Source organism: Diabrotica undecimpunctata, chromosome 1, assembly GCF_040954645.1.
Source record: "Diabrotica undecimpunctata isolate CICGRU chromosome 1, icDiaUnde3, whole genome shotgun sequence".
Taxonomy (NCBI): domain Eukaryota; kingdom Metazoa; phylum Arthropoda; class Insecta; order Coleoptera; family Chrysomelidae; genus Diabrotica; species Diabrotica undecimpunctata.
The window spans coordinates 179,053,988-179,071,502 of NC_092803.1; the positions used below are offsets into that span (position 1 = coordinate 179,053,988).

General features: G+C 34.0%; 1 protein-coding gene across 2 annotated transcripts in view; it reads right to left on the reverse strand.

Moving 5' to 3' along the window:
• LOC140432629 (retinaldehyde-binding protein 1-like) overlaps positions 1 to 17,515 on the reverse strand; it is a 45,141-nt gene that overhangs the window by 18,374 nt on the left and 9,252 nt on the right. Inside the window, exons 1-2 of one of the 2 annotated variants that reach the window (XM_072520657.1) lie at positions 17,184 to 17,314; positions 75 to 252 (exon numbers count right to left, since the gene is read on the reverse strand). In XM_072520657.1, coding sequence (XP_072376758.1) covers positions 75 to 249 — 175 coding nt within the window. In that variant the 5' untranslated portion in view covers positions 250 to 252; positions 17,184 to 17,314. Of the gene's footprint in view, positions 1 to 74; positions 253 to 17,183; positions 17,315 to 17,515 lie in introns of those variants that run through there. The other variant, XM_072520656.1, reaches the window with a different exon arrangement.

A 17,515-nucleotide genomic window follows, 5' to 3' on the forward strand; every position in this document is an offset into this window, starting at 1 on the left:
AAAATCTCGATGCGTACAATTTAATCTGCTCTAATATACATAGATGGACAAGTTAACATAATAATAATTCTTACCAAGCCGGCACAGTTTAATTTTTGGATTCTGCATGATCCATTCTCGCATGGAGGCCAGCGCGGTTTGTCGAGTATGCTCGTCTTCGCGCAGCTCCTCCTTAGCGATTCGTTGGGTCTCTGGTGATAAAGTGCAGACATAAACGTCCGGTTCCGCTAATCCTTTGCTAACAGACATATCCTGAAATAAAAACAGTATTAATCACTTATTGTAATTGTAATACTAATAAAATTAACATATTTATAAATTGAACAAAGTTTATGGATAAGTATTAAAACTTTTATATAGTTATATGCTAAACTTTTGCATAAATTTAGACTTTGACTTTAGACCAAAACGTATCAATATTTGTAATTTTTTTGCTTTTTTCATTCCTGTATAAAGACCATTATAATCTTCAGTCATAAAAACTGGTAATCTTAAAAATCCTATCAGGCATTTTCAAATAGAGTATAAGTATTTATATTTATTTGATGCTTTGATGATGAGTATTTAATGTTAGACAAACAATTTCGAGTTCATGAAATGTTTTTGTATAATGTGTAAAGATAAGTTAAAAAAGAAACTTATTGATCATGAAGTACATTATAAATATGGAATATAAATGTTAATTAATATAAAATGCGGCTATTATGAAGGACATTATGAGAATCAGCGAGATGTGATTAGAAGAATAACAGAATACGATATTTAATATTCTGATAATGAAGATACACGACACTAGGGTTGTGTGGAGTTTTTGGTATTAGCTGTGGTGCTACAGAAGAGTACTGCGGATCTCATGAATTGATTGAGTGTTGAATTCTGAAATTCTCCACAAATGGAAAAGTAACGTGAAGTTTTTATCACGGTAAAAACAAAGAAATTAGAGAATTTGGGACATATTACGAGAAATAGTGAAAGATATGGTTTACTTTAGATAGTTATTGAAGCAAATGTGTTTGGTATGGGAGGTCCTGAAAGATATTGCCTCATTACCTTTACTACCTAAGAGTTTGGTTCAACATGACGACCACTGGACTAATACAAGCAGCTGTAAAAAAAGTCAAAATTGAATTATTATCAATATCCTGAACTAACCACAAGAAAAAATAAAAGATTGTTTCATAGTATTAGTTAATTTCACGTTTATGTCCATTATCATTGTGTATGTTATTTTGTATTTGTTAATACCTAAGCGTAGCGCAAGCGGTAGGATGCTTGACTCGCAAGCCGATGGTCCGGGGTTCGAATCCCACCGCCGGCAAGAACATCTAGACATTTTAAAAATGTCTATAGGCCCCAGGTCGACTCAGCCTGAATAAAAATGAGTACCTTGGGTAAAACCAGGGGTAATAATAGACGGTTGAAGCGTAGCACTGGCCATGTTACCTTCCTTGTATACCGTAGGCCCTAGATATAGCAGACTACCCTGCTATACTCCCAAAGCCGCGACAGCGGTATAAAACGGGAGACTATTATTATTATTAATACCTAAGCTAACTTTGAATTCCTTCATATCTTCGTCTGAGTCTGTAGATATTTTTCATTTTATGGACACATTTTTAGATATAAGAATCTGGCGACTTTTCATCAAAATCCGAACGACCTTTTACGTCGTTTTATAATCAATCATAAAACATGTTTCCCCAAATTTGAAGATGAAAGAAAAATGAACATATAGATGGAATTCTTCATCAAATAACACAAAGACGATTCTTTTAGAAGATATCGAACCTATGCTGTAGGATTTTCATAGAATCATTTTGAGCATCTACATGCAAAAAGAAAAATGATAAAGAGCGAATATTATGACAATTTAATTCTATTTATAGGGGTTATTGGTGAATTACGCAACTAAAGCCAAAGCCATCTTTTAGTAAAATTTTGGCTGTTCAGAGTACAACAACAAATTGTCTATTACTTGATTTATATCTATATGTTACTGTTATAAGATGTGTTTCCACGGTATAGAGTACAAAATTAATCAATTTATTGCGCGATGCAAACGGTAATACCGTGTCTTGTGTAATAATCTTTAGTCTAGCACCGATTACAACGTACCATATACTTTCTCCGATGGGTAGATACGGTACCATTCTTAAGATCACATAGCCAATACGACCTACTTAAATTTACGGCTGTTTTTCAAGAATATGTACAACTTAAGCAATCGACAAAATGTTATATACGTGATTTCGAGAAATCTGAAAAAATTTGTTTTCAGTGGGCAGTTTTACACGAGGATAAAGATAATATGTAACTGATAGATATTCAAAAGATAAAACAAATTTAAAAATATAAGAAACATGTCGTAAAAATAAATTTTCTTCTTCTTTAAATGCCTTGTGCTCCCAGCTAGTGTTGTGGTGCTGACTATGTACATACCACGGGCGCAGGTTCTTGAGCCAGGGCGTTCTTAGCCGTCTAGGACCACCTTTTCCTTCTATTTTTCTTTGAATAATTACATGTAAATTTCATGTAGTAATTCACATTTAGGATTTCTTCACGTGGGCATCATACTCCAATTTTCTCCTTTTTATGGTATTCAGAACTATTTTCCTTTATTAGACGCATTTATACTCATTTTTCCTACAAAAAACGTCCACATTTTTAAAGTTTTAATTCTTGTACACATTATTTTAGTGAGAGTCCATGCTTCCATTCCATATAGCAGAAATCTGAAGATAATATCTCTTTTATATACTGGCAAAGTCACAGAAAAAATACCGATGCCGTATAACTTTGCCGAAATAATTATTAAGTTCTAATCTACAAATAACCGTAACCTTTCACCATTGATCCACGATCCGTGTGCCGATCGTGCCGTCATAAATAAGCCGACGCCAGTAACACTGATGAACTCCGCCTGTGGTGACAAATGGGTGGATCGAGTAGCTCAAGAGTCACCACTGCCGATCCTAAGCCCGGGTAAAGGAGGAAGGTTGGACAGTGGGTTGACAACCCACTCCCGGAAAAAACACACTGTTACGAAACCTGAACATTTGCCTCGGAATACAGGACGGAACTTCCGGAAACGACTCAAGCTACGAAACATGGACTATATATTTGGACACTAAATAAACCAGGAGCTCAAACCGCACTTCTGCAAGAACTAATAAGATATAAGCTCATGATTACTGCTATTCAGGAGACAATATGGCTGGGGAAAGGTGTCAGGGACACTAAAACCCACACAATTCTATATAGTGGGAAGGAACAAGGAAGCAAAGAATGTAGAGTTGCATTTATGGTTGATAATGATTTTAAGTCAAAAATCATAGACTTCCAGGCAGTCAGTAAAAGAATATGCAAGTTAAGAATTTGCACCCACTTCTTCAACCTAACAATGATAAACATTCACTGCCCAACAGAAGAACAAGAACAACATACAAAGGCAAGCTTCTACCAACAGCTGGAGATAGTATGTGACAATGCTCCCAAAAATGACATTAAGATTATAATGGGTGATATGAATGCTAAAATAGACAAGGAGCCGCAGTTTTATGGCACAACAGGAAAACACCCACTGCACAATGAAACAAGTGAGAATGGGAAGTTTTTCATAAATTTTGCCACCAGTGAAAACATGGTTATAAGTTCCACATGCTTCCCACATAAAGACATACACAAAATGACATGGATTTCACCAGATGGAACCACAATCAATCATATCGACCATGTGCTCATAGACAAAAGGGCAGTCAGTAGTATCTCAGATGTGAGAACACGACGAGGAGCATGTTATGGATCAGACCATATTTTACTCCAAACCAAATTTAGATGCAGAGTTAACAAAGAAAGAAAGGAACGACAACAAAGAACAAACAAACTGGACCTGGAAAAACTGAAGATTCAGGAATGTACAGAGAAGTTCAAAGAAGAAGTCACAAATGAGTTAAGGACGCTAGAACTGCACTCCGTAGAGGGCAAATGGAATAATATCAAAACAGCACTACTGACAGCGGCAGCGTCCACCCTGGAAAACAAGAACAAGGCGAGAAAAGGAGCATGGTTCGATAACGAGTGCAGAGAAGCAATAGAGGAAAGAAATGAAGTACTCAAAATGTATATAACAAGAAGAACACGGGAAAGACGAATCATTTGAAGTCGCAAGACGGAAAACAGACAAGATATGTAGACATAAAAAAAGAGCCTATGAAAATGGACAAATGGAAAAAATGGAAGAAAATTTCAAAAACAACGAAATTAGAGGAGCATACGAATACTTAAAAAAGATAAATAGTGAGTATAAACCTCAACAAAGTCAACAACCAACTTAATAACCTAAACAAGTCTATGTAAAGATGAAAGTGGGCAAATAACCAGTGACCAACAGAAAGTCACAGAAACCTGGAAGCATAATTTTCAGATCCTACTTGGTACACAAGTAGACATGGAAGATGAAATAAGTACGAACCACGTAGAAGAGAACGAAGTAGAGAATGGAGTAGAAGCTCCAACCATAGAGGAAGTTCTCGAAGCTATTAAGGCCCAGAAAAACAATAAAGTCCCGGTAGTTGACGAAATACCCGCATAATTGTATGAGGTAGGTGGCGACCTCCTAGCAAGTCACATCCATACGCTCATCAAAGACATATGCCAAGAAGAGAAAATACCCGACGACTGGAAGAAAAGTATAGTATGGCTGATTTATAAAAAAGGAGACAAACTCCAGTGCAAAAACTACCGTGGAATTTTTCTACTATATACAGCATATAAAGTCCTCACTTACATTATAAACCAGCGGCTCCAACCACTAGCAGAAAATATTATTGGAGAGTATTAGACGGGCTTCAGATGAGTAAGATCGACATTGGATTAAATATTTATAGTCAAACAGATCTTGAGTAAATCATGGGAACATGACATTGATGTTCATAACGTGTTTGTAGACTTCAAACAGGCATACGACTCAGTCAAAAAGAACAAACTCTACCATATATTGGCTGAGCTAGCAATACCACACAAGATAGTCAGACTCATTAAAGCCACAATGGATAAAACTCAGGCATGTGTATGAATACAAAATTACCGGACAGACTTTTTCAAAATTTCGCAGGGACTAAAGCAGGGAGATGCTGGCCCCAACTTTGTTTAACCTGGCACTAAAGTATGCGGTTAGATAAATGCAAACTGGACGAGGAAACCTACTGACCAACTGAACGGTTAAACTGGCCGCTTATGCCGATGATATTAATATTATGAGTAGAACATCAACAGGAGCACAGGAAACATACAGAGAGTTAAAAACGCAAACAAAAAGGCTGGGACTGGAAATTAACACAATAAAACACAAAAGTAATGATACAGAAGAGAAGAAATATAGTCCCACAAAACATATGACGACAGATCAGAAGATGAAGAAATAAGGAAGAGAATAACGCAGACAAACAGAGCTTATTTTGCCCGCTCCTATATATTTCGGTCTAAAAATGTCCATCGAAATACAAAAATGAGAAATTTTAAAACCTTACTTCGACCAATAGCATGCTATGGCAGTGAAGCATGGGTCCTGAAAGAAACATCTAAAAGCAAACTCGACACATTCGAAAGGAAAGTACTGAGGAGAATACTAGGACCTGTGAGGGAAAACGGAATCTTCAGAAGTCGATACAACGATCTTTATTATCTTTATAAGGAAGCACCACTGTCAGACTTTATTTGAATACAAAGATTACAATAAGCCGGACATGTGATAAGAATGGGAGAGGATAGGCTACCAAAAAGAGCACTGAATGCTAGAATGTAGGGAAAGAAACCGGTTGGAAAGCCAAGAAAGCGCTGGGAAGACACAGTAAACAGCGACACACAAGTCCTTTTAGGAGTCCGTGTATGGAGAAGATCAGCCACAGACAAGCAGGGGTGGAGGCAAGAAATAAAGGAGGCCAAGGCTCAATTTGGGCTGTAGTGCCGTAGAAGAAGAAGAAGTATCACTGATCAGCAAAAAAAAACCTTCAACTATTATTGCCTCTGACACCAATTTTGCTATCAAATGAGGAATGTTTCAATGTGTGTAAAGAGTAGACAATAATGGACTGACACATTTTGCACTACATTTTAATTTCTTAAGCTATGCTATCGAAACAATGGGACTTATTATGTACTCATATTATGATTTTTCAATAACTATATAAAATTCAGCATATATTTTGACTTATGATAAAATAAATTTAGCTTGATTGATAAAATTAGAAGCGGCCTGCGGTCGCCGCTTGTTTTGGACGACCGCTTGCGGTGCATGCGCTGCACACCTGCTATAATAGGATCGGCTCTGATGACTAGACTTTTTAAAATATTCGTAAATTTTAATATTTAATACTTATATTAAGCCAGTGACTAAATTATTATATTGTCAACTGGTTTTGAAGAAACAAAATTTTTAATAATATTATATAATAATATTATCAATAATAACATGCAAAATTAATAGGACACGATAAATACCTGTTTGCGGTATGACAATTTCCAAGTAGCTAATTTAAGAACCTGAGCTTACAAAGAAGGTGCTAAATTTACCACAAATATTTAATTATTATCACACATCTTTTACTTTATGATTAGTTGAAGTAATTACCTATGTAATTTATATTATGAAATCTTTCAAGCATACATCTTTAAACCTATTATTAAAATTTAGAAAAGATAAACATAACATTATTAAAAACCATTTAATTTTAATGCATACTATTTATTAATAATTATTTCGTATAAAAAACACGAAAGAAGAAATGGATTTACCCAGAAAACAACGATCTGTATGAAGATACAGTAACCAGACATAAACAAGACTTAGAAAACGAAATAGAAGATATTAAACAAGCAAATAATGGCGTAACAAAGATACCAAAAGAAAAGGAAAAGGAATGCTGCTCAACAGTCGTGATCCATACAGAAAAACTAAGCCAAAATACCAAACAGATTCTAGTAAAAGAAGACAGCTGATGGAAACTTACGACTTAACTACATAGCAATGAAGAAATTAAAAAAAGATATCCATCGATCAATCCAAAAAGATATCAAAGAAAACAATACAAGAGAAATAACAAAAATAAAGATCGTCAACAAAGATCACTAGCGATAGAATCGAAATCCTCAAGTTGTCAAATTATTTTATTGCGAAATGTGTGAGAGTAGTAGCGTATAATGTAAGACAAGATCAGCCCCTGCCCAAAATCAGAAACCAGGGATCAAAAGAAGTGCCAGAAATAACACCACACGAAATCAAAACAACACTTTCAGACATGACAAATGGCAAATCTTCTGGCGATGATGGTGGATAGGTGGAAATAAAATTATCCAAGCTTTGGCCAAACTTTTCACCAAAGCATCTACGAAGGAGAAATTCCTTCTCATTGGAACAATGTAGTAATAATTGTTTTATTACACAAGAACGTAGACATAACCGACCTAAAAAACTACCGTCCTATCAGTTTGCTATCTAACATATATAAACTTTTCACAAAAATTATCAAAAAAAAAGGCTAAGTTAGACTTCTATCAGCCAAGAGAACAAGCTGGATTTAGATCTGGATACAACACTAACGACCACTTACTAATTAAAAAGCTGATAGAGAAGTCTGCAGAATACAACAAACCATTGGTTTTTCGTGATATTATATTCGTGGACTATGAGAAAGTAATCGATACGATAAGCCAGCAGAAAATGTTAAAAGCATTGACAGAATGCCGAAGAAACCATACACTAACATAATCCAACATATCTACACAAATTCCACGGCTCTTTTCCGAAGCTATTCACGATACTTTTAGAACATACTTGCAAGAAAGCAGATTTGAACAAGTATGGTATCAATATAAATCGAGAGAAGCTCATTAATTTAAGATTCTCAGATGACATTGTCCGTATAGAAGTATAGACGATCGTATGGATGATGCAATAGTAATGAAAAATTATATTACGCTTCCTTAGAGGTTGGACTAATGATTAACACGACAAGACGCAAATAATGCATGATGGCAAATTGGCACTTGTTTATGAAAACTGTCCTTTTTGTGCAATTTTCTGATTGTATATTGTACCCACTCAATTGACTATTGTCTGGAAGGCCTTATTTGCCTATAGAGGAGATGAAACAATTTTATCTTGGTTTCTTCTGTAGCCTTAAGTATTTCTTCACTTATCATTCTAGACATATTGGCTTGTTGAGTTGAGTTTATTGCCAGTCTTACTTTGCTTTATAGTATATTAGGTATTTCTTCTATTTCATTATGGTTCTGACGGTTAGGCTCCAGGTGTTGGTCGTCTTTATATACATCCTGGAAGTATGATTTCCACGTCCCTGCTATATCTTCTCTAATTGTTTCAGAGCTTTTGTTCTGGCTTTGAAGTCTGTTGATATGTGTCTTACTTTTATATTTAGGAATCTTGGTTGAAGGTTTTCATCATGGCTCTCACTGTTTTTTTTATCATGCTTTTCTCTTTCTAAGTGTATACCAGATTGACAAATTCTATTCTCAATAATTAACGTTTCATTTTGTTCTAAACGAGTATTATTTGTCACTCACTTGTTTGAATTGGTAAACAATACCGCGTTAGGACGTCGTTAGAACACGAAAGATCAACAAACCCGTCTTAAATGTTTCCCCCCATTTAAGTGATAAGCTTACAAAAGTGCCGTCTACTTTGATGGTCATGAATGAAAACAATTTTGCTTTCGTATTGAAAACAATGTTAAAAACAATATTGTTTTATGTCCTTTGCACTACACTAAATATGTACAAGTTTACATCTTCTAGCAAACTTGCTATCGCTTTGATGTATTTAAGACATATACTCTCTTTCGTCTTACTGTCATAAGACATATATATATATATATATATATATATATATATATATATATATATATATATATATATATATATCTCTGAATACAATATGCCCATGTTAAGGGAATTTTGAATTTATTGCTACAAAAAAAAATATATTTTTCATATATTTTTTAACACTATACCAATGTTTAGGTGTTTAAACATCGCTAGTTTTTTTATTGTTTGGCAATTATTTTTTTTTCATATCGAATTTTTTTTTTTAAAACCCCTCAATCTGGGCATATTGCCAACCCCTGAAGGTAATATGCCCAGTCGAGTGAAGGTAATATGCGCTTACCTAAAACACTAAATGATGTGGCAATAAATATTAAAAAACATCATATACTTACAAAATCTTATATTTATTGACACTATAAAAAACATTTAACCAAACAAAGATATTAAACAATCCTTTTTGTAAAAACTAAAATGTCAAAATAAAGAATTTTTAACTGAAATAACTTAAAATTAAGGAACATTATTGTGGGGTACAATCAGGACAGGTAAAGGATTCCTTATCGAATTTTGTCAGCCCTACACATTCTTCATGAACGTACTGTACACATATAAAGCATAGTCGCATGTCTTTTATTTCAGCTTTGTCGCAAATTTTGCAAAACCATTTTGCTACGTCTTCTGATTTTTTGTTTTTCTTTACCAAACAACCTGGTAGAGTTTGTTTCGTGCCTTTATTTATATCTGTTCGTGGACCTGTGCTAGTGGTAGAAAATACATTTTTTTTACCACTATAGCTCTGCTATTTATTGCCTTCTTTCTATTTTGTGTATTTTTTTTCTCAATTTTTGCCGGAGTCTCAAGCATTTCCGTAAACGATGTGTCCAAAGTTTTGCCCTGGCAAGTTTTTATTTCTTCAGTATTACTTTTTTCTTCTCGAAGATTGTTATTCTCTTTGTTATAAACCTCCAAATCATTTTTTTCAGAATTCATAAGGAAAGTTTCCTTTTTTTTATGAAACTGATTTATTGCCAATTCAACTTCTTCGCCGCTGTCTTCTGATTCCGAAGTATAACTGCCAGAACTCTCACTTGATGAAGTTTGTGTTTTAGACTTCTTTTTCATGTGAATTGGCGTCTTTTGGTATTGTGGCAAACAGTTTTGTTGGGAAGAGCTTTTTGAATAGCCTGCAGTTGGTGGTGGAGTTTTCTGGCGCAGATTAATGGGTCCGCTATCACTATCACTTGATGATGATTCAGTTCTAGGTTTCTTTTTTTGTAATCTTGGGTCTTTTGATATTTTGGTACACTTTTTTGTTGAGAGGAATTATATGAACAGCCTGGAGTAGGAGATGGTGTTTTCTGGCGTACATTAATGGGTCCGCTATCACTATCACTTGATGATGTTTCAGTTCTAGATTTCTTTTTTTTGTAATCTTGGGTCTTTTGATAGTTTGGTACCCTTTTTTGTTGAGAGGAGTTATATGAACAGCCTGGAGTAGGAGATGGTGTTTTCTGGCGTACATTAATGGGAGTGGGATCAATGTTCTCAATTTCTGATAAAATACTTGGGGCAAAAGCAACTTCAGGTATAGCATCGGGGTTATAAGGAAATATTCCTGTTGCAGCAAAGCCTGATTTAATGTTAGAAGGTGTCAATGCCTTGTCCCACACTATCGAAAATATTTCCCCAAATCGCTGCTTTGTTAAAGCATCTTTGTATTTGGTCCAATACAACAACACTTGTTCGTCCCAGTGGTGTTCAAAGGAACGAAACACAGCTTTGTCCATCGGCTGGAGTTCATGAGTTGTGTTGCTAGGCAAACACAGAAGGGTTATTTGATATTTCTCGGCAGCTTCGACAATTGAAATGTCTAAGTGACATGAGGCTCCATCAAATATTAAAAGACACTTTCCCTCCAATTTATATTTTGCTAAATGCTCCAACCAAATAATGAAGGTTTCCACATTCATACTGCCTTTAGGGGTCATCAACGCCAACGTGCCATGAGGCAAATTATCTTTCCATTCGGGCTTCATGCGCCGTCCTTTAAACAAAACGGCAGGAGGAATAGCGGTACCATTGGCGTTAGCAGAGCTAACAGTAGTTACATTTTCCCCATGTTCCGGAGCAACCAAATGTACGCGTTTCGCGCCTTTCTTTGCTAGAACGGTCTGTTGATGATGCAGACTGAGTCTGCAGCCTTTCTCGTCCACATTGTAAATTCTTTCAGGTTTGTCGATTAAATTTAATTCTTGAAGTACACCCCTTAATTTGTCAAAATAGTCTTTTACTATGAACTTGTTCAATTTTTGAGCCCGAGCAGGATTCATGTTTTGTGCTTTCCTTATCGATATTTCAGGGTGTCTTTGCAAAAATCCTTTTAACCAATAACGTCCAGCCATTTTGGTTCCTTGTGAAAAAAAGTGTGGCAAATTGTTTTGTTCACAATAAGTAAACACACATTTTTTTAAAGTTTTATTGCTGAGGGGATACCCAACTTCTGCCAATCTAACAATTCGTCGAGACAATTCGTTTTCTTGATCTATATTCAAAATAGTCTTTCTCCCCATTTTTGCCTTTTTGGTACTATTTTTTTCTACATAGCGTTTCAAAGTGCGTCTAGAAATATTATACCTTTGACTTGCCGCATTGTATGACATTCCATTCATTACTGCTGCAATTGCGGATTCTAGCTGTTGATTGCTCCATTGCGACCGTATTTCCTTATTTCTGACACGAGGCATGTTATCTAAAACAAAAAAATCAATAAATTATCTGTTATAATTAGCTGGCAATATGCCCAATTGAGCAAATTGTCAGCATACACTATGGGCATATTGTTGACACATGATGATTAATACATTTTCTTAAATTATAAAAACATTTTGAATAATAATATATTTTATTTTTACTTACATTTTAAGTACTCTATGGCAGACTAAAATCACTTAATGTCGTAGACAAATTAAAACGTTTAAGTGCAAAACAGAGGTGAAAACTGACGTCAATTTTTATAAACACGCTCTTAAAAACCACGTACAACTTGACTGCACCACGGCAAGCTCACAACTAACCTTGAGGTCGGTCACGGGCTTAGTTATATTAGGCGTTCAGTGTGTCCAGCGCCTCCTTCCCCGAATATCAAATATTAAAGCAAAACATGGAAATGGGCATATTACCAACATGGGCATATTGTATTCAGGTACCTTATATATATATATATATATATATATATATATATATATATATATATATATATATATATATATATATATATATATATATATACATACATACTCTCTTAAATACATCAAAGCGGTAGTAAACTTTTGATATCAGATGTAAACTTTTACATTTATATATAACGAGTCTGCTAAACTTTGACAGTTGGTAGCGGCCATATTGTTGAAGCTACCTCTGTCAAATCGGCTGATATTTATTCAATCTATTTTCCCAAATCACCATAAATGGAGCGTACGTGTATATATAGCGTACATGTCCAAATGATAAAATTGTTCGAGGTAACTTGCGACGAGACCAGCGCATCAAATAAATTCATCTCTACTTATGTTTGTCAATGTTTCTTTGTTTACTTGTAAATGTATACATTTTTTAGATCATTTCATCATTTTATTACGATAATTCTTACATAATTTTAACAGCCAGCTGATAAATTACAAATGCAGTTACTAATGAACTGGTACATAATTAGTCAGCCAGACAGATGCAAGAATTGTTATTTGCAAAGCACACTTTCTCTCGTCTACGGTACTATGCTTTGCTTGCATATAGACGTATCATAATATAATTGTTTTATATCATATTTCTCGAGAATTGTTAAATAATGCAGTTAAATAAATATCATGTGTTAGATAATCGCAACCTAATTAATATATTTTCATAAACGTGTAATACATAAGAGGCATTCGGTTAACTTATAGCTGGAAGCAACTCTCTTCAGGGTCATGGTTGTAAGATAATCTAGAATGTAAGCATTATATGATCGTTAACCTTATTTTAGATATTAAAAATATACTTTTCGTAATAATAAAAACTAATTTAAAAAGTCATCAATCATCTAAAAAAGTCATCTAATGAAAATAAATTCAGGAGCAACAGGGATTTAAGACTAATAGATTAACTGCGCCAACTGCAAGAAAAAAAATTATTTTTGTTTATTTTTAATTAATTGTTTGTTTAATTTAATTTTTAATTATTTGTTTGTTTATTTTTATTTTGTTGAACTTACCAAAGCGTTTGATACGATGAGGCTACGTAACAAATTCAAGATTCTTAAAGCAGAATATCGTAGGTTTTAAATAGTAAAGAAAATACCACAAATAAAAAACAAAAGTATAGGATGGATAACTGCTCGCTTAAAAAAGTGTTCTAAAAGTGTTCAAATAGTGTTGAAAAACATGAAGAATAGAGAAGAAATATGAGAATATATAGAATATCTACTATGTCATTGTAGATCGTATACCTTATGACGAGTCTCTATCGTACAACGTAAAATCTGAGCATCCCAATATAAATGACCATCTTTAAAAACCCCTACATATAATTCAAGCTGGTAGTTGACAGCAACATAATAGAGCAAGGATATTAATTACTTGGAAGTGACAATATTACGTAAAAGAAACCTTAGCGAACAGGAACTAATACTAGCTATCAATGCATTAAGAGTTACGAATACCAGAGAAATTGTACGAAAAAACAAAATGATGAGTACAAAGTGCTAGATCAGAATCTAGAACAAATGTGGAAAAATATAAGATTTATACTCACGTGTCCCACAGAATTTATAGCCAAAACGTCAACCTATTTTTGGATACAAAAAAAGGGTAATACAATCGAAAGAAGGTGGTAACATAAGCTAAAACCCAGAAAGCAAACAGCGCACAGAGACTAGTTGTTAGACCACCAAAACTTATCGTATTATGTATCCAGCCTATCTAAATCGCTGTGTTTTAATGAACGGGAAAATACCTAATCGACGAATGCAAATAATCTAAATTCGAAATAGCATTACAAAAAACGAAACAACTAGGGCAAAACTTATGGGAAATAAATGACTATTTATTTTTCAATAGCGGAGGAGAAAATAGACTGTTAGGCACAGGCTTTGTGGTAAATAAAAATCTGAAAGATCATAGAGAATATGCGTACTAAAAATAAGGAGAAAATACACAAAAGTAACATTTATAAACATACATGCACCGACTGAAGAGAAAAACATAGAAATAAAGGAAGACTTCTATAATCAAATAGATACAGTATTTGAAGATATTTCCAAATACAAATGGAAAAATAGGAAAAGAAGAAATATACGTATTCACCATAGGAAAATATAATCTGGATGAAGTAACGAACGAAAATGGTAACTTCTTAACAAAAATAGATTTTGCAAAAGAAAGAAATATGTTCATTATGAGCACCTACTTCCAATACAAAAGAATACACCAAGGAACTTGGAGATCGCGGCATGGGAAAACTGTAAACCAAATAGATCATGTGCTCGTCGAAAAAGATATTGAAAAATATATAAAGAATATAAGAACATACAGAGGACCAGATACAGATACAGATCACTTTATAGTCGGAATACAAATGAAGCATCTTATACCAGTTCTTAGAAACCAGCGGAAAAAAGTATAAAGCAACTATACCTATTAGACTTCTGTCAGAAGAAGATCAAAGTAAATATCAAGGAATGGTCACTAGAGAATTAGATAATATTGTACAAAATGGAATTATAGATGCAAATAAAAGTATGTATGACCAAAGTAGAACAAACCAGTAAAAAAATACAAAAGATGAATACAAAAAATGGTTCGATGAGGAATGTAAAGATGGACGAAATATATTAAGACTCAAAATTATGCAAGACAAATCACTAGTGATAGAGATGAAATACAACGAACAAAGAAAACGAGTCAAATGAATCATAAGATCAAAGAAAAGAAGATAAAATGAAGATATATTGAAATGCATAGATGAAAGCTTTACAAATAGAGCAATTAGAAACTTATATCAAGGGATGAAAAATGAGAAAAAGAAGGAAGGAAGGAAAGAAGGAATTTAGTAGGTGACGAGGAAATATTAAACAAATGGAAATATAACTACGAAGAGCTTTTAAATGAAATAACCTCAACAGAATATGAAGACGACGAAGAACTAAAGCAAAATACCGATCAAGAACGAATAGAAGTAAGACCGCCCAATGAAAAAGAAATAAAGGAAATAATAGAAAAACTAACGAAAAATAAGAAAACAGGAAAGCATGAAGTAACAGCTGGAATGTTCAAATATGTAGGACCATCACTAATTATTAAGCATTTGGAAAAGTCGCTAAAGAAATATGGGAACAAGAACGGATACCGAAAGAATGAGCTTACGCCACACTGTGCCCAATTCTCAAAAAAGGCCACAAAAGTTTATGCCATAATTATAGGGGAATAGCGTTACTAAATGTTGCATGTAAAATACTTGCAATACATATAAAAGATAAGATATCGCAAAAAATAGATAATGAGATAGGAAAATATTAATAAGGATTCAGAAGAGGGCACAGCAGATCAAATCAGGTCAATCGTAGCAGAGTAGATATATTTTTACTGCGTGAAATAAAGGCAGAAATTTAAGAATATAGGAAATCTACAGTGGCTTTATTCGTCGACTTTAAACAAGCATTTTACAAAGTAAAATGAACAGAAATCTACAAGGCACTAAGTGAAATGGAAATTAATGAAAAATTAGTAAAAATGGTATAAGTGTCACTCAGAAAAACAGAGAGTAGGGTTAAAATAAATGGAAAATATACATTTAATTTGATGTCGTGAAGCGAGTGGGTGCGACAAAGGGATGCACTGTCATCATTGTTGTTCAGTATTCTTCTTGAAATTATACTCAAAGAAGCAGGAATTAACAAGACAGGGCTTGTATATCCACGAAAACACCAATGTCTATTATTCGCTGATGATGTAGTACTGATAGCCAGAAGTAAACAAGAATTAAAAGAAATACTAAAAAGACTAGAAGCGAAAACGAGAAAGAAAGGGATATACATAAATGAAGAAAAGACCAAATACATAGAATGGACAGAACGAGAATACATACGACAATCCTTAACAATAATCACAGAAGGAAAAATATATAAATTCGAAGAAGAAGAAAGATTTTAATACCTGGGGTGAAATTTACCCGGAAACCAAATATAAAACAAGAAATCCAAGCGAAAATTATAGCTCGCAATCGTTGTATCTTTGATCTAAACAACTTATTAAGAAGTACAAACATATCGTAAGGGGCTAAAATAAGAATATACAGTGATAAGATATATGTCAGTGAAACATGGACTATAACCAAATCAGAACAAGTCGTGCTCAAAGTGTGGGAAAGAAAAGTACTCAGGAAAATATTTGGAGGAAAGCAAATATAAAACTACAGAGGATGTATGAAGAACAGAATATCGTAGGAATCATAAAATCACAGATACTGGGAGGGTTGGGGCATATTCAAAGGATGCCAAACAGGAGACTACCCAAAAGAAAACTAACGGGAGGAACAGGAGGAAAGAGGAAGAAACGTAGGACGAAAACCAGGTGGAAGAAGGATGTGGAAAAGACATGGATGTTGGAAAAATAAATCAGCAAACAGTAAAATAATAGTAAACCAAGCCATAATCCTTTAGTTTTCCTTTATTTTTTTTGTTATCTGATTCAACACTAACGAGAAGAAACCAAAACCAAATAGGTCAAAACCTAAAGCTGATCTGCACAGTGAAACATAGAAAACTCTCATATTTTGGTCATGTGATGAGAAACAATAAATAGTAAATTCTACAAGTTACCATACAGGATAACTTTAAAGGAAGCAGAGGGCAGTATAGATGACAAATCTGTTGGGTGAAAAATGTGACAGTGTGGACTGATAAAACATCCTTAGAACATCCGGTTTAGAACCGTTGGCTAGACTGATCCCCAACATCCAATAAGGATATGGCATGGGAAAAAGAATATAATTTACAGTTAACTTAATTAAATTGCAGATTAAATTAAACCGAATCAAAATGTGTAGTTTAGATTATTGAGTCGAATTTTACAAAGTAGTTATCATTATAATGAAATCAAAAGCTTGGCCACTGTCTCATTTTTATATAAACAAATATCAATAACTAAAATATTGTCAAAAAAATACAGCAGATACAATGTTTTATATAAAGTACGGATATTTTATATCACACTACAGATATAAAAGTAACATATTGAATAAAATTTTAGTAAAAATTGCCACTTACGTACGGTACATGCTATTAAACATAAAAAATGCAATGCGCTCACCAGTATTTATAAAATGCATAAACCTGTTATCATGAAGTGCACACACTCACTGTTTTAAAAATAAGTAGACATCGAAGCAAAATTCAAGTTGAACTATAACTTTCCCACCGAGACGGTTCGCTGGCTATCTCACTCTTCGACGATGCTAGCTGATTTTGAAATACATACTTGAGAAGTATTGACAACGGAACACGTTACATATAATTTTTTTCTCAATTTCACCTGTCTACTCAAGAAACTCCGCCGTTGTCTGGTCCCAAGTCCAGGATGAGGAAGGAGGAGGATTAAGTAAGGGATTAACTATTCCTTCTTGTAAAACAAAAATAATCAGT